At 47.5% G+C, this 21270-nt stretch overlaps 1 protein-coding gene across 2 annotated transcripts in view; it reads left to right on the plus strand.

Moving 5' to 3' along the window:
• Positions 1–21270, plus strand: part of limd1a (LIM domains containing 1a) — an 83574-nt gene that overhangs the window by 44003 nt on the left and 18301 nt on the right. For both annotated transcript variants that reach the window (XM_072510081.1, XM_072510082.1), the window contains 2 exons: positions 16500–16567; positions 17422–17484. In XM_072510081.1, the coding sequence (XP_072366182.1) occupies positions 16500–16567; positions 17422–17484 (131 nt within the window). The remainder of the gene's footprint in view (positions 1–16499; positions 16568–17421; positions 17485–21270) is intronic.

Below are 21270 nucleotides of genomic sequence, written 5' to 3' on the forward strand. Positions count from 1 at the left end.
TCGGATCAATGGCCCTTTCCAGATCTTCAGAGATATCCAACCTCTGTTTCTGGAACTCAGCTGTCAAAAGGTCCACCGAATTAGCTGTGGACCATGGGGCCGGTAGTGCCGACTCCGGGTCCACCGCCATCGCGCCTTCAACCGTTCTTCCCAGCGCCTCGCGATCTGCCTGCAGCCACGTTTTTTGGCCGTTGCTCTTGGCCGCGTGCATTCCCTCAAAATATTGCCGACACCGTCCCCTGCAAGAGTCGGGACCGCGTTTAAAGGTCCGGCTGGGATTTACGGGGCGTAGAGCAGTTTCCCGGCGCGGGCGCCCCCAGGTACACGGCCATCTCGTGCACGGCCGCCAACGGACCCCCATCGCTTCTTTTGCCAATCACCTTCAATCCATGTCCTCTGGTTCTTGAACCTTCCACCAATGGGGGGGGACAGTTTCTCCCTGTCTACTCTGCCCAGACCCCTCATGATTTTGAAGATCTCTAATAAATCTCTCGATCTTCTCTTCTCCAATGAGAGCAGCCCCGGCTTCTCCAATCTTTCGAGGTCACTGAAGTTCCTCATCCCGGCAACGATTCTCATTAATCTTTTCTGCACCCTCTCTAAGGCCTTCACATCCCCTCCCTAAAGTGTGGTGCTCGGAGCTGGACGCAATACTGCAGCTGAGACTGAACCAGTATTTTGTGGAGTTTAACATAGCCTCCTTGCATTTGTACTCTAAGCCCATATTGAGAAAGCTCAGAATACCGTGTGCTTTATCAATCATTCCTGCAACCTATCCTGCTACTTTCAAATATTTAAGTGCGTATACAGCCGGGTCCCTCTGCTCCTGAAACAAGGAAGGAGAATGCTGCTAAATCTCAGCACATCTGACAGGGCAAGAAAATGTTTTTAAGTCCGGTTGATGCATCTTCAGAGGGAGAAATCTGTTGGATTGTATCCTGTATCAGCGGGGCTGGAACAGCGTAGAAGGTCGGTGGTCAGTGGGAGCTGGGAGAGATTGCCACAAAGATGTAAAAACAAGTGACAGATGGCCCGGTGGGGAAGGGAGGGTTTTTTGCATTGGAACTATCAAAAGGTTTGAGATGTATAAAAGAATGGTTACGGTGGAAGAGAACTTTGTGTGGAGTTTGCACATTCTCCCCATGTTTGTGTGGGTCTCACTCCCACAACCCAAAAAGGTGTGCAGGTTAGGTGGATTGGCCATGCTAAATTGCCCGTTTAAAATAGGAAAACAAATTGGGTACTCCTCAATTTATGTTTTTTAAAAAGGTGGAAGGGAAAGGTCACAGTCTAAAGTGGTTGAACTCCATGCTGAGTCCTGAGGGCTGGAACATTTCTGATTGTATTCGCTGCCCCAATGCGGTCTCTAAATACAGACTGCGTGACCACTTTGCGGAGCTCCTTCATTCAGTCCGCAAATATGACCCCAAACTTCCTGCTGCTTGTCATTTCAACTCAGCATCTTACTGTCATGTCCACATGTCAGTCCTTGACCTGTGCCGTGCTCCAGTAAAGCCCCATGCAAAGGAGGAACAGCACCTCCCTTTCCGATTAAGCATGTACTTACGATGGGCAATTGAATCGAAGTTGAGCGCATAATGTTTACCAAATTCTAAAAAGAGGATCAAATGTTTTGATCAAATATATATAGGGAGTAACTATCATTGCTTGTTGTAAAACCCCATCTGGTTCACTGATGTCCTTTTCGGGAAGGGAGTCTGCCGTCCTTACCTGGTCTGGCCTACATGTGACTCCAGACCCACGGCAATGTGGTTGGCTCTTAATTACCCTGTGAAATGGCCAGCAGGTTGCTCTATTCAAGGGCAGTTGGGGATGGACACCAGACGCTGGCCTTGCCCAATGTCCAAATCCCATGAAAGAATATTCCAAATTCAGGAAGGTCAAGAACCAGACCACTCTGGCTTAACCTTTATTGACAAAATAATAACAATAATCACTTTTTGTCACAAGTAGGCTTCAATGAAGTTACTGTGAAAAGCCCCTAGTCACCACATTCCGGCGCCTGTTCGGGGAGGCTGGTACGGGAATTGAACCCGCGCTGCTGGCATTGTTCTGCATTGCAAGCCAGCTGTTTAGCTCACTGCGCTAAACCAGCCCCTGAGAAGTAAGGAGGGAGATGACGAGGCTTTCTATAAATGTGAATGATCTAGAATTGGAATCCCGTGTTGAGGAAACTGCAATGCCGGCTCTTGAACATTTTGAAACATAAACTGCACTTTGGTGTGGAATCTTCTGGAACAGGCATATCTTTTGAAAAAGGACACCAGTGGGCTGCACAAGATGGCCACTGAGAATCATTGACGTAGTTTGCACGTTCAAGCACTGCCACACCCTGTCTCAAAGACAAAAGGACACACTCCGGGCTAAGGGTGTCACGACTCATCTCCTGAGACCATTCTGAAGAGATTTCTTCACCTGAATCTGTCTTTTCGGAAACCAAGGCAGTGATTATCCCAAAGCCCCGAGGGTGAATGTCTGCAGACTCTACCATTATCAATAAAATACAGTAAGAGAAGGTCACGTTCTGGTCAAACCTCACCTTTGATCACTTCTGGTCATGAGATACAAAGGAACTGTTCAATCACGGAGAGCAGTTTGGAAAAAGGCCACGAGGGCATCGAGGAACTTGCAAACATGCACTTTTCAGTGCTCAAGGGAAGTGATCTTAGAGTGATCTTAGTGGAGCATTCAGGATACCAGTCAGTGACATGCAAGAAGTAGATCTATTTGTTTCATAGAATTTACAGTGCAGAAGGAGGCCATTCGGCCCATCGAGTCTGCACCGGCTCTTGTAAAGAGCACCCTATCCAAGGTCAACACCTCCATTCTATCCCCATAACCCAGTAACCCCACCCAACACTAAGGGTAATTTTGGACACTGGGACAATTTATCATGGCCAATCCACCTAACCCGCACATCTTTGGACTGTGGGAGGAAACCGGAGCACCCGGAGGAAACCCACGCACACACGGGGAGGACGTGCAGACTCCGCACGGACAGTGACCCAAACCGGAATCTAACCTGGGACCCTGGAGCTGTGAAGCAATTGTGCTAATCACTGTGCTATCATGCTGCCCGGTAGCATTGTGGATAGCATATTTTATTTATATCTAATTGTATTTCAGTGGTGGGTATTAGCTGGGGATTCACTTGCCCCCTATGAATAGAAATAGACTGAAACTGTGGTTGTTGGGTTAGGCAGTGTATGCTAATCATAAGAGTCATACAGCACAGAAAAGGCCCTTCGGCCCATTGCACCAGTCAAAAACAGCCACCTAACTATGCTCATCCCATTTTCTAGCACTTGACCCATAGTCTTGTCCGCCCTGGGATTGCAAGTGCACACCTAAATACTTCTTACGAGGGTCTCAGCCTCCACCAACCATGTCAGGCAGCGAGTTCCGACTCCCACCACCCTCTGGGTAAAGTTTTTTTTTCTCACACCCCCTCTAAACCTCCTGCCCCTTACCTTAAACCTCTGCCCCCTGGCCATTGATCCCTCCACCAAGGGGAAAGGTTTCTTCCTGTCCACTCTCTATCTCTGCCCCTCATAATTTTACACATCTCAATCATGTCCTCCCTCAGTCTCCTCTGCTCCAAGGAAAACGATCCCAAGTCTATCCAATCTCTCTTCTAAAACTCTCCAGCCCAGGCAACATCCTGGCAAACCTCCTCTGCACCCTTTCCAGTGCTATCACATCTCTCCTATAATGTGGATTCCAGAACTGCCCACAATACGCTAGCTGTGACCTAACCAATGTTTTATACAGTCCAGCATAACCACCCCTACTCTTAAACTCTATGCCTTGACTAATTAAAGCAAGCATACCATCTGCCAGGGCAGCATGGTGGCGCAGTGGTTAGCACTGGGACTACAGAGCTGAGGACCCGGGTTCGAATCCCGGCCCTGGGTCACTGTCCGTGTGGAGTTTGCGCATTCTCCCCGTGTCTGTGTGGGTTTACCCCCACAACCCAAAGATGTGCAGGTTAGGTGGATTGGCCACGCTAAAATTGCCCCTTGATTGGAGAAAAATAATAATTGGGTACTCTAAATTTTTTTATTTTTTTTAAAGTATACCATCAGCCTTCTTAACCACTGTATCCACCGGCTTTGCGATCCTAAGGGGCACACCCAAGGTCCCTCAGATCCTCGGTGCTTCCCAAGGTTCTGCTCTTTATCAAGTATTCCCTGGCCTTGTTTGTCCTGCTGAAGTGCATCATCTCACACTTGTCCAGATTTAATTCTTTTTGTTACTGATCAGCCCATCTGACCAGCCCGTCTATATCCTCCTGTAATTGAAGGCTATCCTCCTCACTATTTACCACCCCAGCAATTTTTGTATCATCCACCTGTGATGTGTGTCTCTGTAAATGAATGCTTATAGAACTGTAAAGATTGGCTCCAGTAGCAAACTTCACTGCCTGACTTTCTGCATTATAATAGGTCCAGAACATTCCTTCAACTAAACTGTGACAATGTCAAAAAGGCACAGGTTTAAATGAGTAAAAATGAAATTGCAGACCGGTATCTGTGTTTTTGAGGTCTTGTGGCACAGTGCGTAATGTCCTTGCCTCTGGACCAGAAGCGGTGGAAGTCCAACCTCGGGACTTGATAGCCACAGAAGGCGTGTCCGTAACGTGGCCAAAAAGTTTGAATACCAGGGGCGGCATGCGGCACAGTGGTTAGCACTGGGACTGCGGCACTGAGGACCCGGGTTCGAATCCCGGCTCTTGGTCACTGTCCATGTGGAGTTTGCACATTCTCCCCGTGTTTGCGTGGGTTTCACCCCCACAAACCCAAAGATATGCAGGGTAGGTGGATTGGCCACGCTAAAATTGCCCCTTAAATGGAAAAGAAAAATAATTGGCTACTCTAAATTTTTTTTAAAACGAAGGTTGATTACCAGCCTGTAGATCCTTCCGAAGAGTGGGAGAATTTCCTGGTCAGCCACACTGCAGAAGGTGCCAGCAAACGACTGCAGTGCTTTGCCAAGCATGATCATGGACCAAACCAAAGGAAGTCCATGGTCCCAGGCTCCTCCTCCGGGCAGGGTATCTGAAGCAGGAGGAAAACATTTTCGCCATGCCAAGGTTTGTTTGTTTTCTGAGTAAAGCAGTGAAGGGAATAAACGTTCAAGATATAATTCGATAAAATGTGCTGGCAATGAGGATGGAGGGAGGGGCGTGAAGTGGGCGAGGGGAGGAGAGGAGTCTTTCGGTCAGGGTGCGCCGAGGTGTACCAGTGATCTTCCCGATGCGTGTTTATTTTGCCATGTGATCGCTATTGGGTGTGAGCGTGCTGGTTTTGTTGGGGGCCGCTTTTGTTTGGAATAATTGGCTGGTGCAGGAGCTGGAGGTTCCTGAGCTTGCACAAAGTTAATTTAACACTGGACACATTGAAGTATTCCCTGATGAGCAGTCGCATTCTATTTATAAAGGTTTGCCAACCCAATTGAACACAACCTCTTTTGTGCAGCAGCGGGAGGGTTTGGTGCACTGAAGGATCTGGAACTAGAGGAAATTCAATGTTGGTTTTGGTCTCTGAGAATCGGCTCGAAACTGAAACAGCAGCCCACTGAACTGCTGTGGTAGTGTGGGTGGAGGACTCCATCTTCCATTCGTGTTCTGATGTGCACCAGTATGACTGTTTAACATGTGCAATGCAGCTGCCGTAATGGGAGTGACTGTGATATTTGGGAATGCCAGAGGCTGCTGATGCCTTAATTAATGGCCCGACTTCTTACCTCGCTCCTCATTTGCGCTGGGCTGATTCCTGAATTAAAATCTTGTCGATTCTAAATCAAGCCCCGACCTCTTGCTGTGAACAGCCCAAGGATTGGATGGTGCCGAAAGCCAAACTTCCTAATTGCTATGATTTTCTAAATATTTCAAGGGCCCAATTCATTTTTTTCCAATGAAGGGGCAATTTAGCGGGGCCAATCCACCTCCCCTGCACACCTTTGGGTTGTGGGGGTGAGACCCACGCAGACACGGGGAGAATGTCCAAACTCCACACGGACAGTGACCCGGGGACGGGATCGAACCCGGGTCCTTGGCACCGTGAGGCAGCAGTGCTAACCACTGCACCACCATCCTAATTTCTATGATGTCACTCGATAAGTGATCCAGGGGCCCAGCCCAATGCTCCTGGGGGGGGCGCGGGGGGGGGGGGAGGTTCAAATCCCAACAATTTAAATTCAATTCCTAAATCTGGATTTTTGAAGCTAGTCCCAGTAATGAGACGAGGCCAGCATTGGGTTTATTGCCCACCCCCTAATTGCCCTTGAACCGAGTGGCTTGCTCGGCGATTTCAGTGGGCAGCTGAGAGTCACCCACATTGTTGTCAGTCTGGAGTCACGTGTAGGCCAGACTGGGTAAGGACGGCAGATTTCCTTCCTTAAAGGGCATGAGTGAACTGGATGGATTTGCGCAACAATCGTTGCTGCTTTTCAATTCCAAATTTTCTTAATTGAAATTAAACTCCACCAGCTGCCATAGTGGGATTTGAACCCACATCACCAGAGCATTAGCCTGGGCCTCTACTAGCCGAGTGACATTACCACTGCATCAGCATCTCCCTCGAACAATTCTGACACATTTAATCTTGATAGCCTGGTGAATTCTTACCCTGTGGTACGGGGTGCAATTGTCCTTCTCTCCTGCCAATCAACCGGTGGGCAGGGCCACTGCGATGCTCCAGGTACTAAGATGGCTTTGAGCCTGTAAATCTCTTCGGGGGGGGGGGGGGGGGTGCGCGTGTTCCCATGTAAGTTTATGTTTGGGGAAAAGAAAAACGGCTCCTGCCTCAAGTTATCAGACTGGCGACGAGGATAAATCCGACTATTGCTGCGTGCTTCATACCAGGCAGTTCAAACAATGGCAAAGGAGTTTTGAACGTTTGGCAGGCTTGGAGAAGATTCCGGAAAAGTGCGGGAACAGATAAGAGAGAAAAGGAAAGCCGCCTGCAGCTTTATAGGAACGGAGCAAGGAATTGCCCTGAAATCCAGCAAATTGCTGCAGTGTTCGTTTTCAGTCCGGGCACGGTTTTGAAAGATAAACGATGGAAAGCGTTGCTGACAACTTTTTTTTTTTTAGACGGTGCTTCTGCCGAGCGCGGGAAGATCAAAGACGGGAAAGCCAGACGAATTCAACATGCACCTGACCTGCAAAAAAACAAAAAGTGTCCTTATCTTAACAGTTTGGTAAAGAAAGCCCACAACCACTGGGGAATGTGCCTAACTCAGAAATGGGTGAGAAAAGCACTAAGATGCAACCGGCAAGATGGAGAGATAGCTCTTAAAGGGGCAACTCCCTAAAAGTGGTAAACATACACAAAAATAAACCTGAAGAACACAGCCAGAACCTGCAGAAGGAAATAGAGAAAGGACTTGCTGATCACACTGTTTGGGAGGGTATAGCCATATGATGCAGATGCTGAGGATTGGCATCAGTATGTCGAGAGACTCGGTTTCTATTTGATGGAGAATGAAATTACTGATGAAGGTAAGCATAGAGCTACCCTGACGTGTCTGCAAGCTAAACGTAGAACCTTATATCGGGAACGCCATTGCCCCGGATGCACCCAGTACTAAGTTGTACAATGGGTAAGAGGAGCATGAGGGCAGCACGGTGGCCCAGTGGGTTAGCCCTGCAGCCTCACGGCGCCGAGGTCCCAGGTTCGATCCCGGCTCTGGGTCACTGTCCGTGTGGAGTTTGCACATTCTCCCCGTGTTTGCGTGGGTCTCGCCCCCACAACCCAAAGATGTGCAGGCTAGGTGGATTGGCCACCCTTAATTGGAAAAAATTAATTGGGTACACTAAATTTATATTTAAAAAAAGAGGAGCAGGTGAAGGCCTGTTTTTCAGCCAGAACCATCTGTCTTTATTGTCACATAAAGGAGATATTAGGAAATTGGGTCCAGAATTGAGACCCCAATGTAGCATGCAATTTGGGGGTTTAACAGACTTGAGGGCGGGGTGGGGGGAGAAACCGCTAGCACAAGTCAGAGGGATACACCCACTCCTGGCTGAGTGACATTGTCCCAGCCAGACTTAAAGCCGTGAGTGGGAATACACCGGATGCCCCAGATCCATTGTTCTTCAGGACGCCCCTGCCTGACCAGCTATTAGCCATTACAGAGTCTGATGGCCTCTTTGGGAGGTTAGTTGCATGTCGCTGTTCTTTTGTATAAACTGGAGTGGGCAATCAGCCAAGATAACGCTGATGGGTTCAAGCCTGGAAACCACAGCAGTGAACCTTTTTGTTTGAAGGGCTGGATCGAACTTAGAGAGAGAGAGAGAAAGAAGACTTGCTGTTTTGAATAGCTACAGGGTAGAAGGCTTTGGAAATCGACCTAGAAGGCCATGAAAGTTGCCACTGAGGCAGGCTTTGGAAAGAATGTCCCTACCAGAAGAAAAATGGCTTCATAAATACCTTTATCTGCCTGAAAGTGGCATGAGAGTTGTTAGTGTTGTTTAATGGGAACTAATGTGTTAAGGTTAAGAAACTACATGTAATCTGTTAGTGTTAGAGTTGAAGTTTAAATATTGTTTTCTTTTGTTTTAATAAACTTTGTTATTAAAATAACCAATCCTATTTCTTATATTATCTCTCCTCACTGTCTTAAAATTTTAAAATGGTTGTGGTCCAGTATCTTAGCCACTGTTGAGAGCTGAACAGGCATCTGTAACATTATGCAGTGCTTCAAGTTCAACATGTGAGTTTGTGTTCCAGGAGAATCCATTGTTACCTTTGTGGCAAACCTAAAACAGCTTCACGAGCACTGAGTTTGGGGATGTTTTTGATGATGTGCTGTGGGAAAGGCTGGTATGTGGGGTGAACGACAATGTCAGACAGCACGGTTTTCTTGCTGAACCGGATATAGACTTCAGACACGCTCCAGAATTTTCTCTAGCTGTGGAGAGTGCAGCACACGATTCTCAGGACTTTCAGCATGCGAACAATGGAGCACTGTACCATGTTAGACAGAAGCCTCCCGCTGAGCACAGCGCAAAGGCTGGCATGGCAGATTTTCAGTGCAATTCCCTGTTTGCCGCACAACCAAGTCAGGAAGCCTGCTTGCAATGCGTCAGCTGGAGGGAATCATGGAGCAAACACATGCAGATTTAGAGAGGCAGAGTGCTACTTGGCACGAGAGAGGACTCCTGCAGAAAGAAAAATCAACCAAGAGCAGAGTGCAAGTTTGATTGAGTCACCTGCCATTGCAGAATTTGATGCGGTTGCTGCATTCTCTTTGTATCATGTGACTGCTGTTGGATCTTTGCCTATCGCAGTGACAAGTGCAGGTGAATGGCAAACAACTGCAGGTGGAGGTGGATTCTGGTGCCCTAGCTACTGTTCCCAGGGAGCACACATTCACGTACTCCCTTCACTGAGGTACGTCGTTGACATTGGAGAGTCCATTCATGTCAAGGGCATCGTTGTTGTTCCAGTCTGCTACAAACAGCAGATAGGCCAGTCTTGTAATGGCCATAGAAGGGGAGGGGCCCAGCCTTTTGAGTCAAGGTTGGCAACAAAAATAGAACTAGACTGGTCTGATGTATTCCATTTGATGTCCAATGGAATTCCGGAGCTTTTGAGGAAACGTGACCCTTTTTGAGGAATGCAAAGGGCATGCAAGCTAAAATACACATCGATCCCCAGGGAACAACATGCTTCTTCAAGGCCAGGCCGGTGACTTACTCCCTCAGGGAAAAACAGAGTTGTATAAGTTGGAAAACGTGGGAATAATTCGGCCTGTCCCAATCTCTTGAGGGGCCACACCTATCGTCCCAGTTCTCAAATGTGACCAGACCAAATGCCTATGTGCTGACTGCAACCTGATGGTTAACCGAGCAGTAAGGTTAGATGAGTACTCCATTCCCAGCATCGATGACATGTACACCAAGCTAGATATGAGTCATGCCTATCAGCAGTCGAAATTGGACAGCACATCAAGGGATGTGTGGCAATCGATACTCCGGAGGCCTCTAACATTAAACCTGGTTGCCTGGATGTCCTTGGGTTGGATGCACATTGACAAAGTGGGACCATTTCTAGGCACCCTGTCCTTGCTATATATTGCACATTCGAGTGGCTTGATGCCTATGAGGTAAAGTCACCAACAGCTGCAACTATTGGAAAGCTGCGTCACTCCACTGGTTTGTCAGAGATCATTGTCTCTGTCAATGGACACAGCGCAGAATTCCCAAGGTTCACCGACCTGAATGGCATCTGCCACATCTGGCCCCTGGCATCCTTTGTCAAATGATCTCACCGAAAGAGCACTTCCCGACAAAGGCCAGGTCAACCTGCAATCAATGTTTCTCTGTCAACCTCTGAGGTGTGTGGTCGGCCAACACTGTTTTCCTGATGCTCCTGGAGAAGTCACGTAAAGAGCCCCCCCCCCCAAGACCATGATTCCTGTTGGAAGCTCTTCTGCCCCCACCCCCCCCACTACCGTTGCATCGCTCTGACTGTATCCACAGAGAACCTCCAGAGTTGATTGCAGAAGAGGAGAAAGTTAAAACCGAGAGGCGTTGCTAATGGTGCGCAGTTCTGTATGGGGAACTTAATGGGGAGGAAACATGATCATGGGATTGGTTGCCCCTCCCTCCTAGCAATCTGTCAGTGGGCAGGACCAGTGCGGTGCTCTGGGTAGTAAGATGGCGCCGAGCTTGTAAATGTATCCACATGCATTCCCAATAAATTTGTCTGTCTGCGACAAACCAGCTCCTGCCTCAAGTTATATCAGCTCGTACTATTGAAGATGGGTTTGTCACGAAAGAGAAAGATTCTTTATAATAGTGGCCAGTTATTGGTGCACCAATTAAATAATTCGATATTGTCACGTTCAGTAATTTTGGACAAGTTATTTTTTTGTAAATTCAATTGTTTTTCGCGATGAAAAATACTTTTTAAAAACTAGCGTACTGGGGAAATGAGAGGCTTCCGGAACTGGCGGAACCTCACCACATTAACCTGGGGACAAGGTCAATTTTATTGACCCAGGGATCGGGCAGATTTTATTGGTCCGAATTGGGCAAATTGAATCTTTTTTTTTACATTTAGAGTACCCAATTAATTTTTTCCAATTAAGGGGCAATTTAGCGTGGCCAATCCAACTACCCAGCACATCTTTGGGTTGTGGGGGCGAAACCCACGCAAACACGGGGAGAATGTGCAAACTCCACACACAGTGACCCAGAGCCGGGATCGAACCTGGGACCTCGGTGCCGTGAGGCGGCAGCACTAACCACTGCGCCACCGTGCAGTCCCCGCAAATTGAATCTTGAGGCGGTGTTCGCCAAAGGAAGGTCGGTGGAAGACATGAACACAATTCGTTTTGGGCAAAGATGTGCGGGTTAGGTGGATTGGCCATGTTAAATCGCCCTTGTTAAGTGGGGGTTGCTGGGTTATGGGGATAGGGTAGATACGTGGGCTTCAGTAGGGTGCTCTTTGTAAGGGCTGGCGCAGACTCGATCGGCCAAATGGCCTCCTGCACTGTAAATTCTATGATTCTATGATAACTGGAGAGTGTTTTAAAATTATCCAATCAGGCGATTGGTGCTGGAACCTGTGCAAAATCTGTCAGGAATCCCCCCCTCTCCCAGTCTGGGTCAGAATCACAGGTGATATTGTTGCTCCCCTTTCTGATGTATGCTGGGTGTCCACTGGCGGACTTTCAGAAATTTGGTTGCGTGCCATACGGACGAGGAAATCGTTTCAGCTTAGTTCAACAATACAATGAATCAATCTCTTCCACTATAGTGGAAGGTTAACTCCATGGCCAGGAACAGAATGCGAGTAAAATAATTACCCGGTGATGTTTAGTAGTCCCAATATAAATTTGATTCGTTTATCACTTTCTCATGCTGAAACATGCTCTTTTACGAGTTTGGCAACATTAGTGTTTTGCGTTCCACCCAGCTGGTGTGTGTGTGTAGCCAGCTGTGCATTCTTTTTTTGGGGGAACATCAACTCCCCCCAACAAGTGTGGAATGTTGTGGAATGTTATCACAAAGGATGTGAAAGAAGTTGCTGTGGTTTGCTACATCCGAGATTAGCTGTTCATTTTTTGTGGGGGGGGGGGTTTAAAAATAGTAATGACAATTGGGAGATTTGATTTGATGTGGAAAGCCTTGTTTGGGCTGAGTTTTTTGGAATGTATCTTGTTGTAATTCATACCCAGCACTTTCTGAATCATGAGGTTATAAGCGATTGACTTTGATGTTCAAATGGTGTTTAGCTGCACTGTTATTAACTGAAGAAAACCCTCTTTCGCACTGTGTGTCTCTCTCTGTCTCTCTCTCCCCTACCTCTCACTCCCCCTCCCTCTCTCTCCCCACTTGTGTTTCCCTCACTCCATTTGTTCTCCCCTTCCCCTCTTCAAATTTGCTCCTCTCTTTCTTTCTCGTGCGCTCTTTATTCTCGCACGCTCTTCTCTCTCCCCTTCCTCTCTTTCTCTCTTTCCTCTCAGTATAGCTGTCTGGTACATCTGCAGCCTGGGGAACCGGCTCTGATGAAGGCTACCAAATTCAAACTGAGGACTTGAAAATAAAAAGCCAAATGATATTTTTTTTAAACACTCAATAGTTTGATGGGATAACTTTAGGGCGGCACAGTGGTTAGCACTACCGTCTCACAACACCAGGGACCAGGCTCAATTCTGACCTCTGGTGACTATGTGGAGTTTGCACGTTCTCCCCGTGTCTGCGTGGGTTTCCTCCGGGTGCTCCGGTTTCCTCCCACAGTCCAGGGATGTGCAAGTTAGGTGAATTGGCCATGTCAAATTTGCCCCCAAGTGTGGGGTTGCAGGAATAAGGTGGGGACTTGGGCCTAGGTAATGTGTTCTTTCAAAGGATTGGTGCAGCCTCGATAGATGGAATAGCCTCCTTCTGCACTACAGGGATTCTATGATTCTATAATTGTAGTCACATTTAAAAAGAATTTAGAGCACCCAATTCATTTTTTCCAATTAAGGGGCAATTTAGCATGGCCAATCCACCTACCCTGCACATCTTTGGGTTGTGGGGTTGAAACCCACGCAGACACGGGGAGAATGTGCAAACTCCACACGGACAGTGACCCAGAGCCGGGATCGAACCTGGGACCTTGGCGCTGTGAGGCAGCAGGGCTAACCCACTGCGCCACCGTGCTGCCCTTAATTTTAGTCACATGAGTGAGAATTAAACTATTAACTATTTTGATTAAGCCTTCTGGCAACAGAGGACTCAAAAATGAAAACCTTTCAACAAATCATCTTGAGCTGTCAGTGAACCGGAGATCAGATTGCCCAACCACAACAGTAAGGGAACAATGTCAAACTGTGCTGTTGGGGAGGGATTTCAGGATTTTGACCCAGCGACAGTGAAAGAACGGCATACATTTCCAAATATTTTTAAAATTCATTTGCAGGATGTGGGTGGTTAGGTCAGCATGTGTTGCCCATCCCTGGTCGCTCTTGAGAAGGTGGTGGTGAGCTGCCTTCTCGAACCGCTGCAGTCCTGAGGTGCACGGCTGTGCTCTTTACGGGGGGGAATTCCAGAATTTAATATTCCATCGCACTCTTGACTTGCGCTTTGTAAATGGTGGACCGGCTTTGAGGAGTCAGGAGGTGCGTTGTTTGCTGCAGGATTCTTAGCCTTTGATCTGCTCTGATAGCCACTGTATTAATATGGCTAGTCCAGTTCAGTTTCTGATCAATGGTAACCCCCAGGATGCAGATGTTGAGGTACTCCGCAATGGTATTGAATGTCAAGAGTTGATGGTTAGATCCTCTCTTGTAGGAGATGGTCATTGCCTGGCACTCGCATGGTGCAAATGTAAGTTGCCACTTGACCCTGGCGGAACCCAAACTGAGCATCTGTGAGCAGGTTATGCTGAGTAACAGCACTGTTGATGATTCTTTCCGTCACTTTGATGATGGAGAGTAGACTGATAGGGCGGAAATTGGCTGGGTTGGATTTGCCCTGTTTTCTTGCACAGGACACACCTGAGCAACTTTCCACATTGCCTGGTAGATGCCGGTGTTGTAGCTGTACTGGGACAGCTTGGCTAGGGGTGCGGCAAGTTCTGGAGCACAAGTCTTCAGTACTCTTGCTGGAATATTGTCAGGGCCCATAGCCTTTGCAGTATCCAGTGCAGATGTTTGTCACTTGCAGTGAATCGTATTGGCTGAAGACTGACACCTGTGATGCTGGGCACCTCTGGAGGAGACCGAGATGGGCCATCCACTTGGCACTTCGGCTGAAAGGTATTGCGAATCCTTCAGCCGTATCATTTGCACAGGTGTGCTGGGCTCCTCCACAGTTGAGGCTGGGGATATTTGTGCAGTCTCCCCCTTCAGCAAGTTGTTTAATTGTCCACCATCATTCACGGCTGGATGTGGCAGGATTGCAGAGCTTAGATCTGACGCATTCGTTGTGGAATCGCTGAGCTCTGTCTGTTACTTGCTGTTTGGCACACAAGTAGTCCTGTGTTGTAGCTTAACCAGGTTGACACCTCATTTTTCGGTATGCCTGATGTTGCTCCTGGCATCCTCTCCTGCCCTCTTCATTGAACCAGGGTTGATGCCCTGGGTTGGTGGTAATGGTAGAGTGGGGGATATGCCGGGCCAGGAGGTTACAGATTTTGGTTTGAGTACAATTCTGCCGCTGCTGATGGCCCACAGCGCCTCATGGATGCCCAGTCTTGCTGCTAGATTGAAGTTAATCCCATTAAGCACAATGGTAGTGCCACACGATAGGATGGAGGGTATCCTCAATGTGAAGTCAGGACTTTGTCTCCACAAGGATGATGGTCGCTGGTCGCTCCCACTGTTAATGCCATGGACACATGCATCTGTGGAAATTGGGTAAGGATGAGATCTGTATGCTTATCACTCTTGTTGGTTCCCTCGCCATCTGCTGCAGTCCCAGTCTAGAGGCTATGTCCTTTAGGACCCAGCCAGCTTGGTCTGTGGTGGCACTACCATTCTTGGTGATAGACATTGAAGCCCCCCCACCCAGAGTACATTGTGCACCCTTGCCACCCTCCGTGCTTCCTCGCAAGTGGTATTGAACATGGAGAAGTTCTGCTTCATCAGCTATTGGTGGACGGTACGTGGTAATCAGCAGGAGGTTTCCTTGCCCATGTTTAACTTGGTGCCATGAGGACTTCCAGGGCAGCTCTGTGCTGCTACCTCTGCTGGGTCTGTCCTGCCAGTGAGACAAGACGTACCTTGCAGACAATAATCACTATTCCTGGGTATGATTTTGTGAGTATGACCATTTCATGCTGTTGCCTGAGAAACAGCTCTCCCAATTTTGGCACAAGACCCCAGATGTTAGTAAGGAGGAGTTTGCAGGGTCACCAGGGCTGGATTTCTGGTGCTTGGGTCGATGCCAGGTGTTCCCATGGTGTCATTCCTTTGCCTTTTCTTCATAGCGGTGGCTAGAACTGAGTGGTTTGCTGGGCACCAGAGACCATTTACGAGTCACCCGCATAGCTGTAGATCAGGAGGGGCATGTAGGCCAGACCAGGCAAGAATGACAAATTTCCTTCCCTAAACGGCATTCGTGAACCAGATGGGTTTCAATTGATAATGATTTCATGGTCATCATTAGGCTTTTAATTCCAGATGTTCTATCGAGTTTAAATTCTGCCGAGGTGGGGTTCGAACTCAGGACTCCAGAGGATTGTCTCTGGATTACTCGTCCAGTGACAATAGCTCGGTGCCACCACCTTCCCCCAGGTTGGTGCGTGACGAGGAGGAGAACTGGCAGGTGGCAGTGTTACCAGCTGACAATCTGAATTAAAATAAAAGGAAGAATCGGACTAACGGCACAGAGAGGGGCATACTTGACCATCAATTAATTTGAAAAGAAGGCCGATTCTGATGGTTTTGGCTTTTAAGTTCAATCAATCTCTTTATGATTGTCAGCATTTCGACATCTTGCTTTTCATCTCCAGAAGCCATCAATAGGCGATAGGTCATACAACGGAGAAGGTCCCTCTCCCAAAACTGGGTCAGATCTCCCTATTCCCACCCACCTGCGCACCGGAATCTGCCATTCCTCATGAGAAGCCTGTTGTTGGGTGTTTACGATTCGGTAGATCTGAATAAGTCTTTGTTGTCGGACGTAGATTAACCGTTGGTCTTCATTGACTCTTAGAACTATTTACAAATATACAGTAACGGGTACATGCTCGGACCTGCTGCTGGTCTACCCGGCTCTACCCAACGCTCAACTGTCCCTGGATCATGCGCGCTCTTACATCACCTGTGTGAGCAGTATTGTGCGCAGTCGCGCATTAACCCAACATGTGCCAGGCCCTTTTACTACAGAGCCCTCCCTCGCAATGTAAACCTCTCTTTCTGTAAGATGTTTGTGTGTCAACTGTGCGTTTCCAGAACCGTACCTCTTTATGACGCGCTCAAGAGTTTGCGGGTTTTTAAAAAATCACTGATTCCTTTTTATTTTGCTGTCTCCATAGGTCGAAGGTTGCGGGGGAAAGCTTTCTACTTTGTCAATGGAAGAGTGTACTGTGAAGAGGATTTTCTGGTAAGGCTCGTTTCCATGTAGTAGTTGGGTGCTAACTTGGGTGTGCTGAATGATTCCCTCCCAGGATGGATATTAATTGAGGATCAGCACGGTGCGTGTGCCGCAACCTCTGATTTTTGGGAAGTTGGAGGACATGGTCGCTTTTTGAGAATAAAGGGTTGAGTTCTAACATGATTCACTGGGTGAGAGTGCCCGAACGTGATACTGGGTCACGTTCCGCCCACCACCATCTTGGGTGAAGCCCCGAGATAGGTGGCCGGAGTATCTGCCTGCTCCAAGTGGAATGTGAAAATCTGACCGCATACAGGCGGCCTTGATTGCCTGTTTTGAGTACAAACAGGCAGAGCATTTGCCATGCATTTGGATCCAGCGGTGAGTAGTCTGAACCAGTGACTCTTAAAGGAACCACTGGAGGCCGATCAAAAAAGAAAGACGAGCCAGGAAATATGGGATTGCTACTGCTGGACTCTGAAATACCTGCAGACAAGGGCCAGCCTGAGGTTCCAACCTTCACCCAAACCCTTCCAGTCACTTCAACATCCTAACCAGCCAATCTCCCCCTTCTGACTCTCCCACCCAACCCCACAATTGGTGAGGTGCCTTCAGCTTGTTGCTGCCCCTTTAAATGAGGTGTGTCCATGGTAATGGCTTCTGGCCTCTTGCTAGCAAGCATGGGAGGGCAGGCGGTGTGCACCCTGTAGTGCCTGAGGTTAAAATCCGATCTAATATCTATTTGAACAAAATGGGAGTTTAAGGTGAAACCTCTGATCGGTCTAATGTCGTACCTTGTTCTCTCACTGTGTATGTATAGAATGTCGGAAGTCAGTAACTCCAATTTATTTTCTTCTCTCCAGTACTCTGGCTTCCAGCAATCAGCTGACAAGTGTTTTGCCTGTGGCCACCTGATAATGGACATGGTGAGTTGAAGACAAATGACATTGTTATCTTCTGGGGACGATAATCCTGCTAACTCCTGGAGATTTGACATTCCAGCGCTTGGAGCCAATGCGTCTGAAAGTTGCAGTCTCGAGGTTGTAGCTACATTCCTCTTTCCATCCCCCCCCCCCGCACACGGCCTGCTCTGCAGCTCGTTTATTCCAGCGATGGAATTCCTATTGAAGCTGAGGCAGTTGTTTTGGTATCCGTTTTCCTCCCCTTCTGCGTACACTCGCCTGTTAACAAAGGCATTTTGCCAGGTGTTTTAAAACTCTTTGTAAACAGAAAGATGGGAGTGTATTTAGGCAGCACGGTAGCACAGTGGTTAGCACAATTGCTTCACAGCTCCAGGGTCCCAGGTTCGATTCCCGGCTGGGTCACCGTCTGTGCGGAGTCTGCTCGTTCTCCCCGTGTCTGCGTGGGTTTCCTCCGGGTGCTCCGGTTTCCTCCCACAGTCCAAAGACGTGCGGGTTAGGTGGATTGGACATGATCAATTACCTTTTGGTTAGGTGGGGTTACAGGAATAGGGTGGAGGTATAGGTTTAAGTGGGGTGCTCTTTCCAAGAGCTGGCGCAGACTCGATGGGCTGAAGGGCCTCCTTCTGCACTGTAAATTCTATGATGGATGGGGTATGTTTAATTCCCAAGATCTATGTTTTTTCGGGTTCTGAGTATGGTTACTGGGACAGAAAATTAATACAAAACCAATGAAAAAATATGGTTATTGGGACAGAGCAGGACTGCAACCATTGGCTTAAGAGCTGCGCGTGAATCTTTCCCATCTCCTTAGAAGCTCTGAACCTTTTCTCGTTGGATTACGGTAACCTTTTTTTAGGCTTTTTTCACATTAAGACAGGAAAACCAAGTGTGTTTTTATGATAGGGCTGGCAGGCTAATGTGATGCTGCACTTTATGGTTTGAAATGATTGTTTTTTTTAAAATTATAAATTTAGAGTACCCAATTCATTTTTTCTAATTAAGGGGCAATTTAGCGTGGCCAATCCACCTACCCTGCACATCTTTGGGTCGTGGGGGCAAAACCCACGCAAACACGGGGAGAATGTGCAAACTCCACACGGACAGTGACCCAGAGCCGGGATCGAACCTGGGACCTCGGCGCCGTGAGGCAGCAGTGCTGCCCTTGAAATGATTGTTTTAACAACAAACATCACCAAGCTCCAAACAAACCTGTATGATTGCTTTAGCCTCATCATAGCTATAGATAACACCTTTGGGTTCAAGGGACAGGTTTTTGGGGGTTGTGACAATTATTATTTCGAATATAGCTGTAATTATAAGTTATTCGGATGTGCGAGATCGGAAGCTAGTTTATTTTTTAGCAAGTGGAAATGGGCTGTTTTTCCATCAAATTTATATGATACTTCGTTATGCTTAAAAAGGAATTCTGCAATCTATGCCAGACACACTTGCCAATTTGCCACGTGAAATCAGAGACCAAAACAACGCACCTGATCGAGAGCATTGAAAGGAAAATTGGAATTTCTTGGGCAGTCCCAAGAAAGTCCCAATGAGGTTGGGAAAGATGGCAAAAGAGATCGAGGTAAATAAAGAGTGATCTTTTTAAAGAGCCTTACAAAGTAGATCAGCACACCAGCAGCAACAGTGATACGCACCTCCAGAGCAAGATTAACTTGGAGGCCCATGGTCGGCAACACCTATAGGATCTGATGCCCGAAGTGCGAGAGCTTTGGATTAGAAATGCCAAATTTTCCTCCCATGGCTACCAATGTTATATTTTTGGCCATTTAAAAAAAATAAAGGCTCTTCAGGTTTAAAAAAAAAAAGGTTGCTGTAACTTGGGATCGAGCTTCCACTTGGGCACAGTCAGCTATTCCAGAGCAATTACGTCCATTTCAAAAAGCCCCTCCACACTCCTCCAAGTTAGGATTCAGACACATCTGCATATCACCCTGCCATGAATCTGGGCCAAATGGGCAGCAAAGTCCTCCTTACTAACATCTGCGGGCTTGTGCACGAAAAAACAGTTTTGTTTGGAATGGAATGGAGCCCAAATTAGTCAACGAAGGGATTGATGTTTGGGGACACAATTCAATGTTTCCCATGTACTTTGACTACAAGCCGTGCCAAGTTTCAAATGATTTGTATCCTGTCAAACTCTGCAGCAGCTAATGTGAAGCAGGAACACATCTCCAGCCCCCCCCCCCCCCCCCCCCCCCCGCCCCCCGTGATGTTCCTCGAAAAGTCCTTCAAGGTGGCTTAAAGTCGTAGTGCTGACAAAGAACGTCAAGCTTTGTATTTGAAAGAAAGCTAGTTTGTTTACAGTACTTTAAATGATTCGCACACCGTACCAAGTAATAGCTAAGAAAAGAACAGTATTAAATCTGTGCTACAGAAATCTATAATATAACTAACACCCTATCTGAACCTTCCTCCGACACCTTCTCCCAGAACTCTGGGAAGCACAGTCTATTTATATGACTACTATGTGGTGCCATCTAGTGTTGAGATACATGAACATCACCTTGTTAACCCTTTTACACACCCTACATTTTTTACACACCCTACATTATACATATCATTACACCCCCCCCCCCCACAAGTGAAACTCCCGTCACCTCAACTTTCCTGGTGTTTGGACAAAAGCAACTTGAATATTAATTGAATCTTGGGATAATTTATTTTCTGTTGTAAAGAGAAACTATGGCTGTGCCTGTCTGTTTGGAGAGTGATGCTGTCACCACAGAAACCAACTCCTACTTTGCACCAAGTGTCGGCATTGTAAGCTGCTTGCTCAGCAGGATTCGCAGGCATTGCAAAAGCCACTTTGCGATTGAACAGATCTGCCAGTCCAGTGCGCATGCGATCTCTAGCTCTCTTTTTTTTCTCTGTCTCACTGACTCAGAAAGGACATCTCCAGTTTACCTTGTTGTGAGCTAACAATTCCATGCTTAAATTTAGAGGCTCCCAGATGGCACAGTGTATTATGCCTCACTTCGCCAGGGACCCGGGTTCAATTCCGGCCTCGGGTGACTGTGCGGAGTCTGCACGTCCTCCCCGTGTATGCGTGGGTTTCCTCCGGGCGCTCCGGTTTCCTCCCACGGTCCAAAGATGTGCAGGTTAGGTGGATTGGCCGTGATAAATTGCCCCTTGGTGTCCAAAGATGTGCAGGTTAGGTTGGGTTACGGGGATAGGGCAGGGGAGTGGGCTTGGGTAGGGTGCTCTTTCAGAGGGTCGGTGCAAACGCGATGGGCCGAATGGCCTCCTCCTGCACTGTAGGGATTCTGTGGTTTTCTAAAAATATTAAAAGGCGCTGGTATAGGTCGTTCGGGTCTTTGGGGCTCCTCTGTTTTCAATAATCATGGCGGATCTACCTCTCCACTATCGCCAGATTCCTCACCTATCCCCAATGTGCCCAAACAAACCTAGTGTCCTGTTTTTAATATACTCAACGACTATGTACCACAGATTTCTGGGGTAGAGGATTCCAAAGATTCTCAACCATCTGAACAAATTTCACATCTTCAGGAAGAAGGATGAGCGTCTTTTTAAAAAAAAAAACACACAATACTCTCTCCGATTCTTTTAAAGTAAAAAAGGCAAATTAAATAGGTGACTAAATGCTAATGAGTTGGCTTGGGAGCTTCTCTTAGACTAGATACAATCAATTCATTTGCTTGTCTTGGCTTTGATGAACACCTCACCTTCTATGTGTTGGGTCCCTTTGTTCTTTTCTGGCTGTGTACAAAGAGAGTTGAAAAATAACATACATTGTTAAAAAAGCATACT

Source organism: Scyliorhinus torazame, chromosome 6 (genome assembly GCF_047496885.1).
Source record: "Scyliorhinus torazame isolate Kashiwa2021f chromosome 6, sScyTor2.1, whole genome shotgun sequence".
In the NCBI taxonomy this organism is placed as follows: domain Eukaryota; kingdom Metazoa; phylum Chordata; class Chondrichthyes; order Carcharhiniformes; family Scyliorhinidae; genus Scyliorhinus; species Scyliorhinus torazame.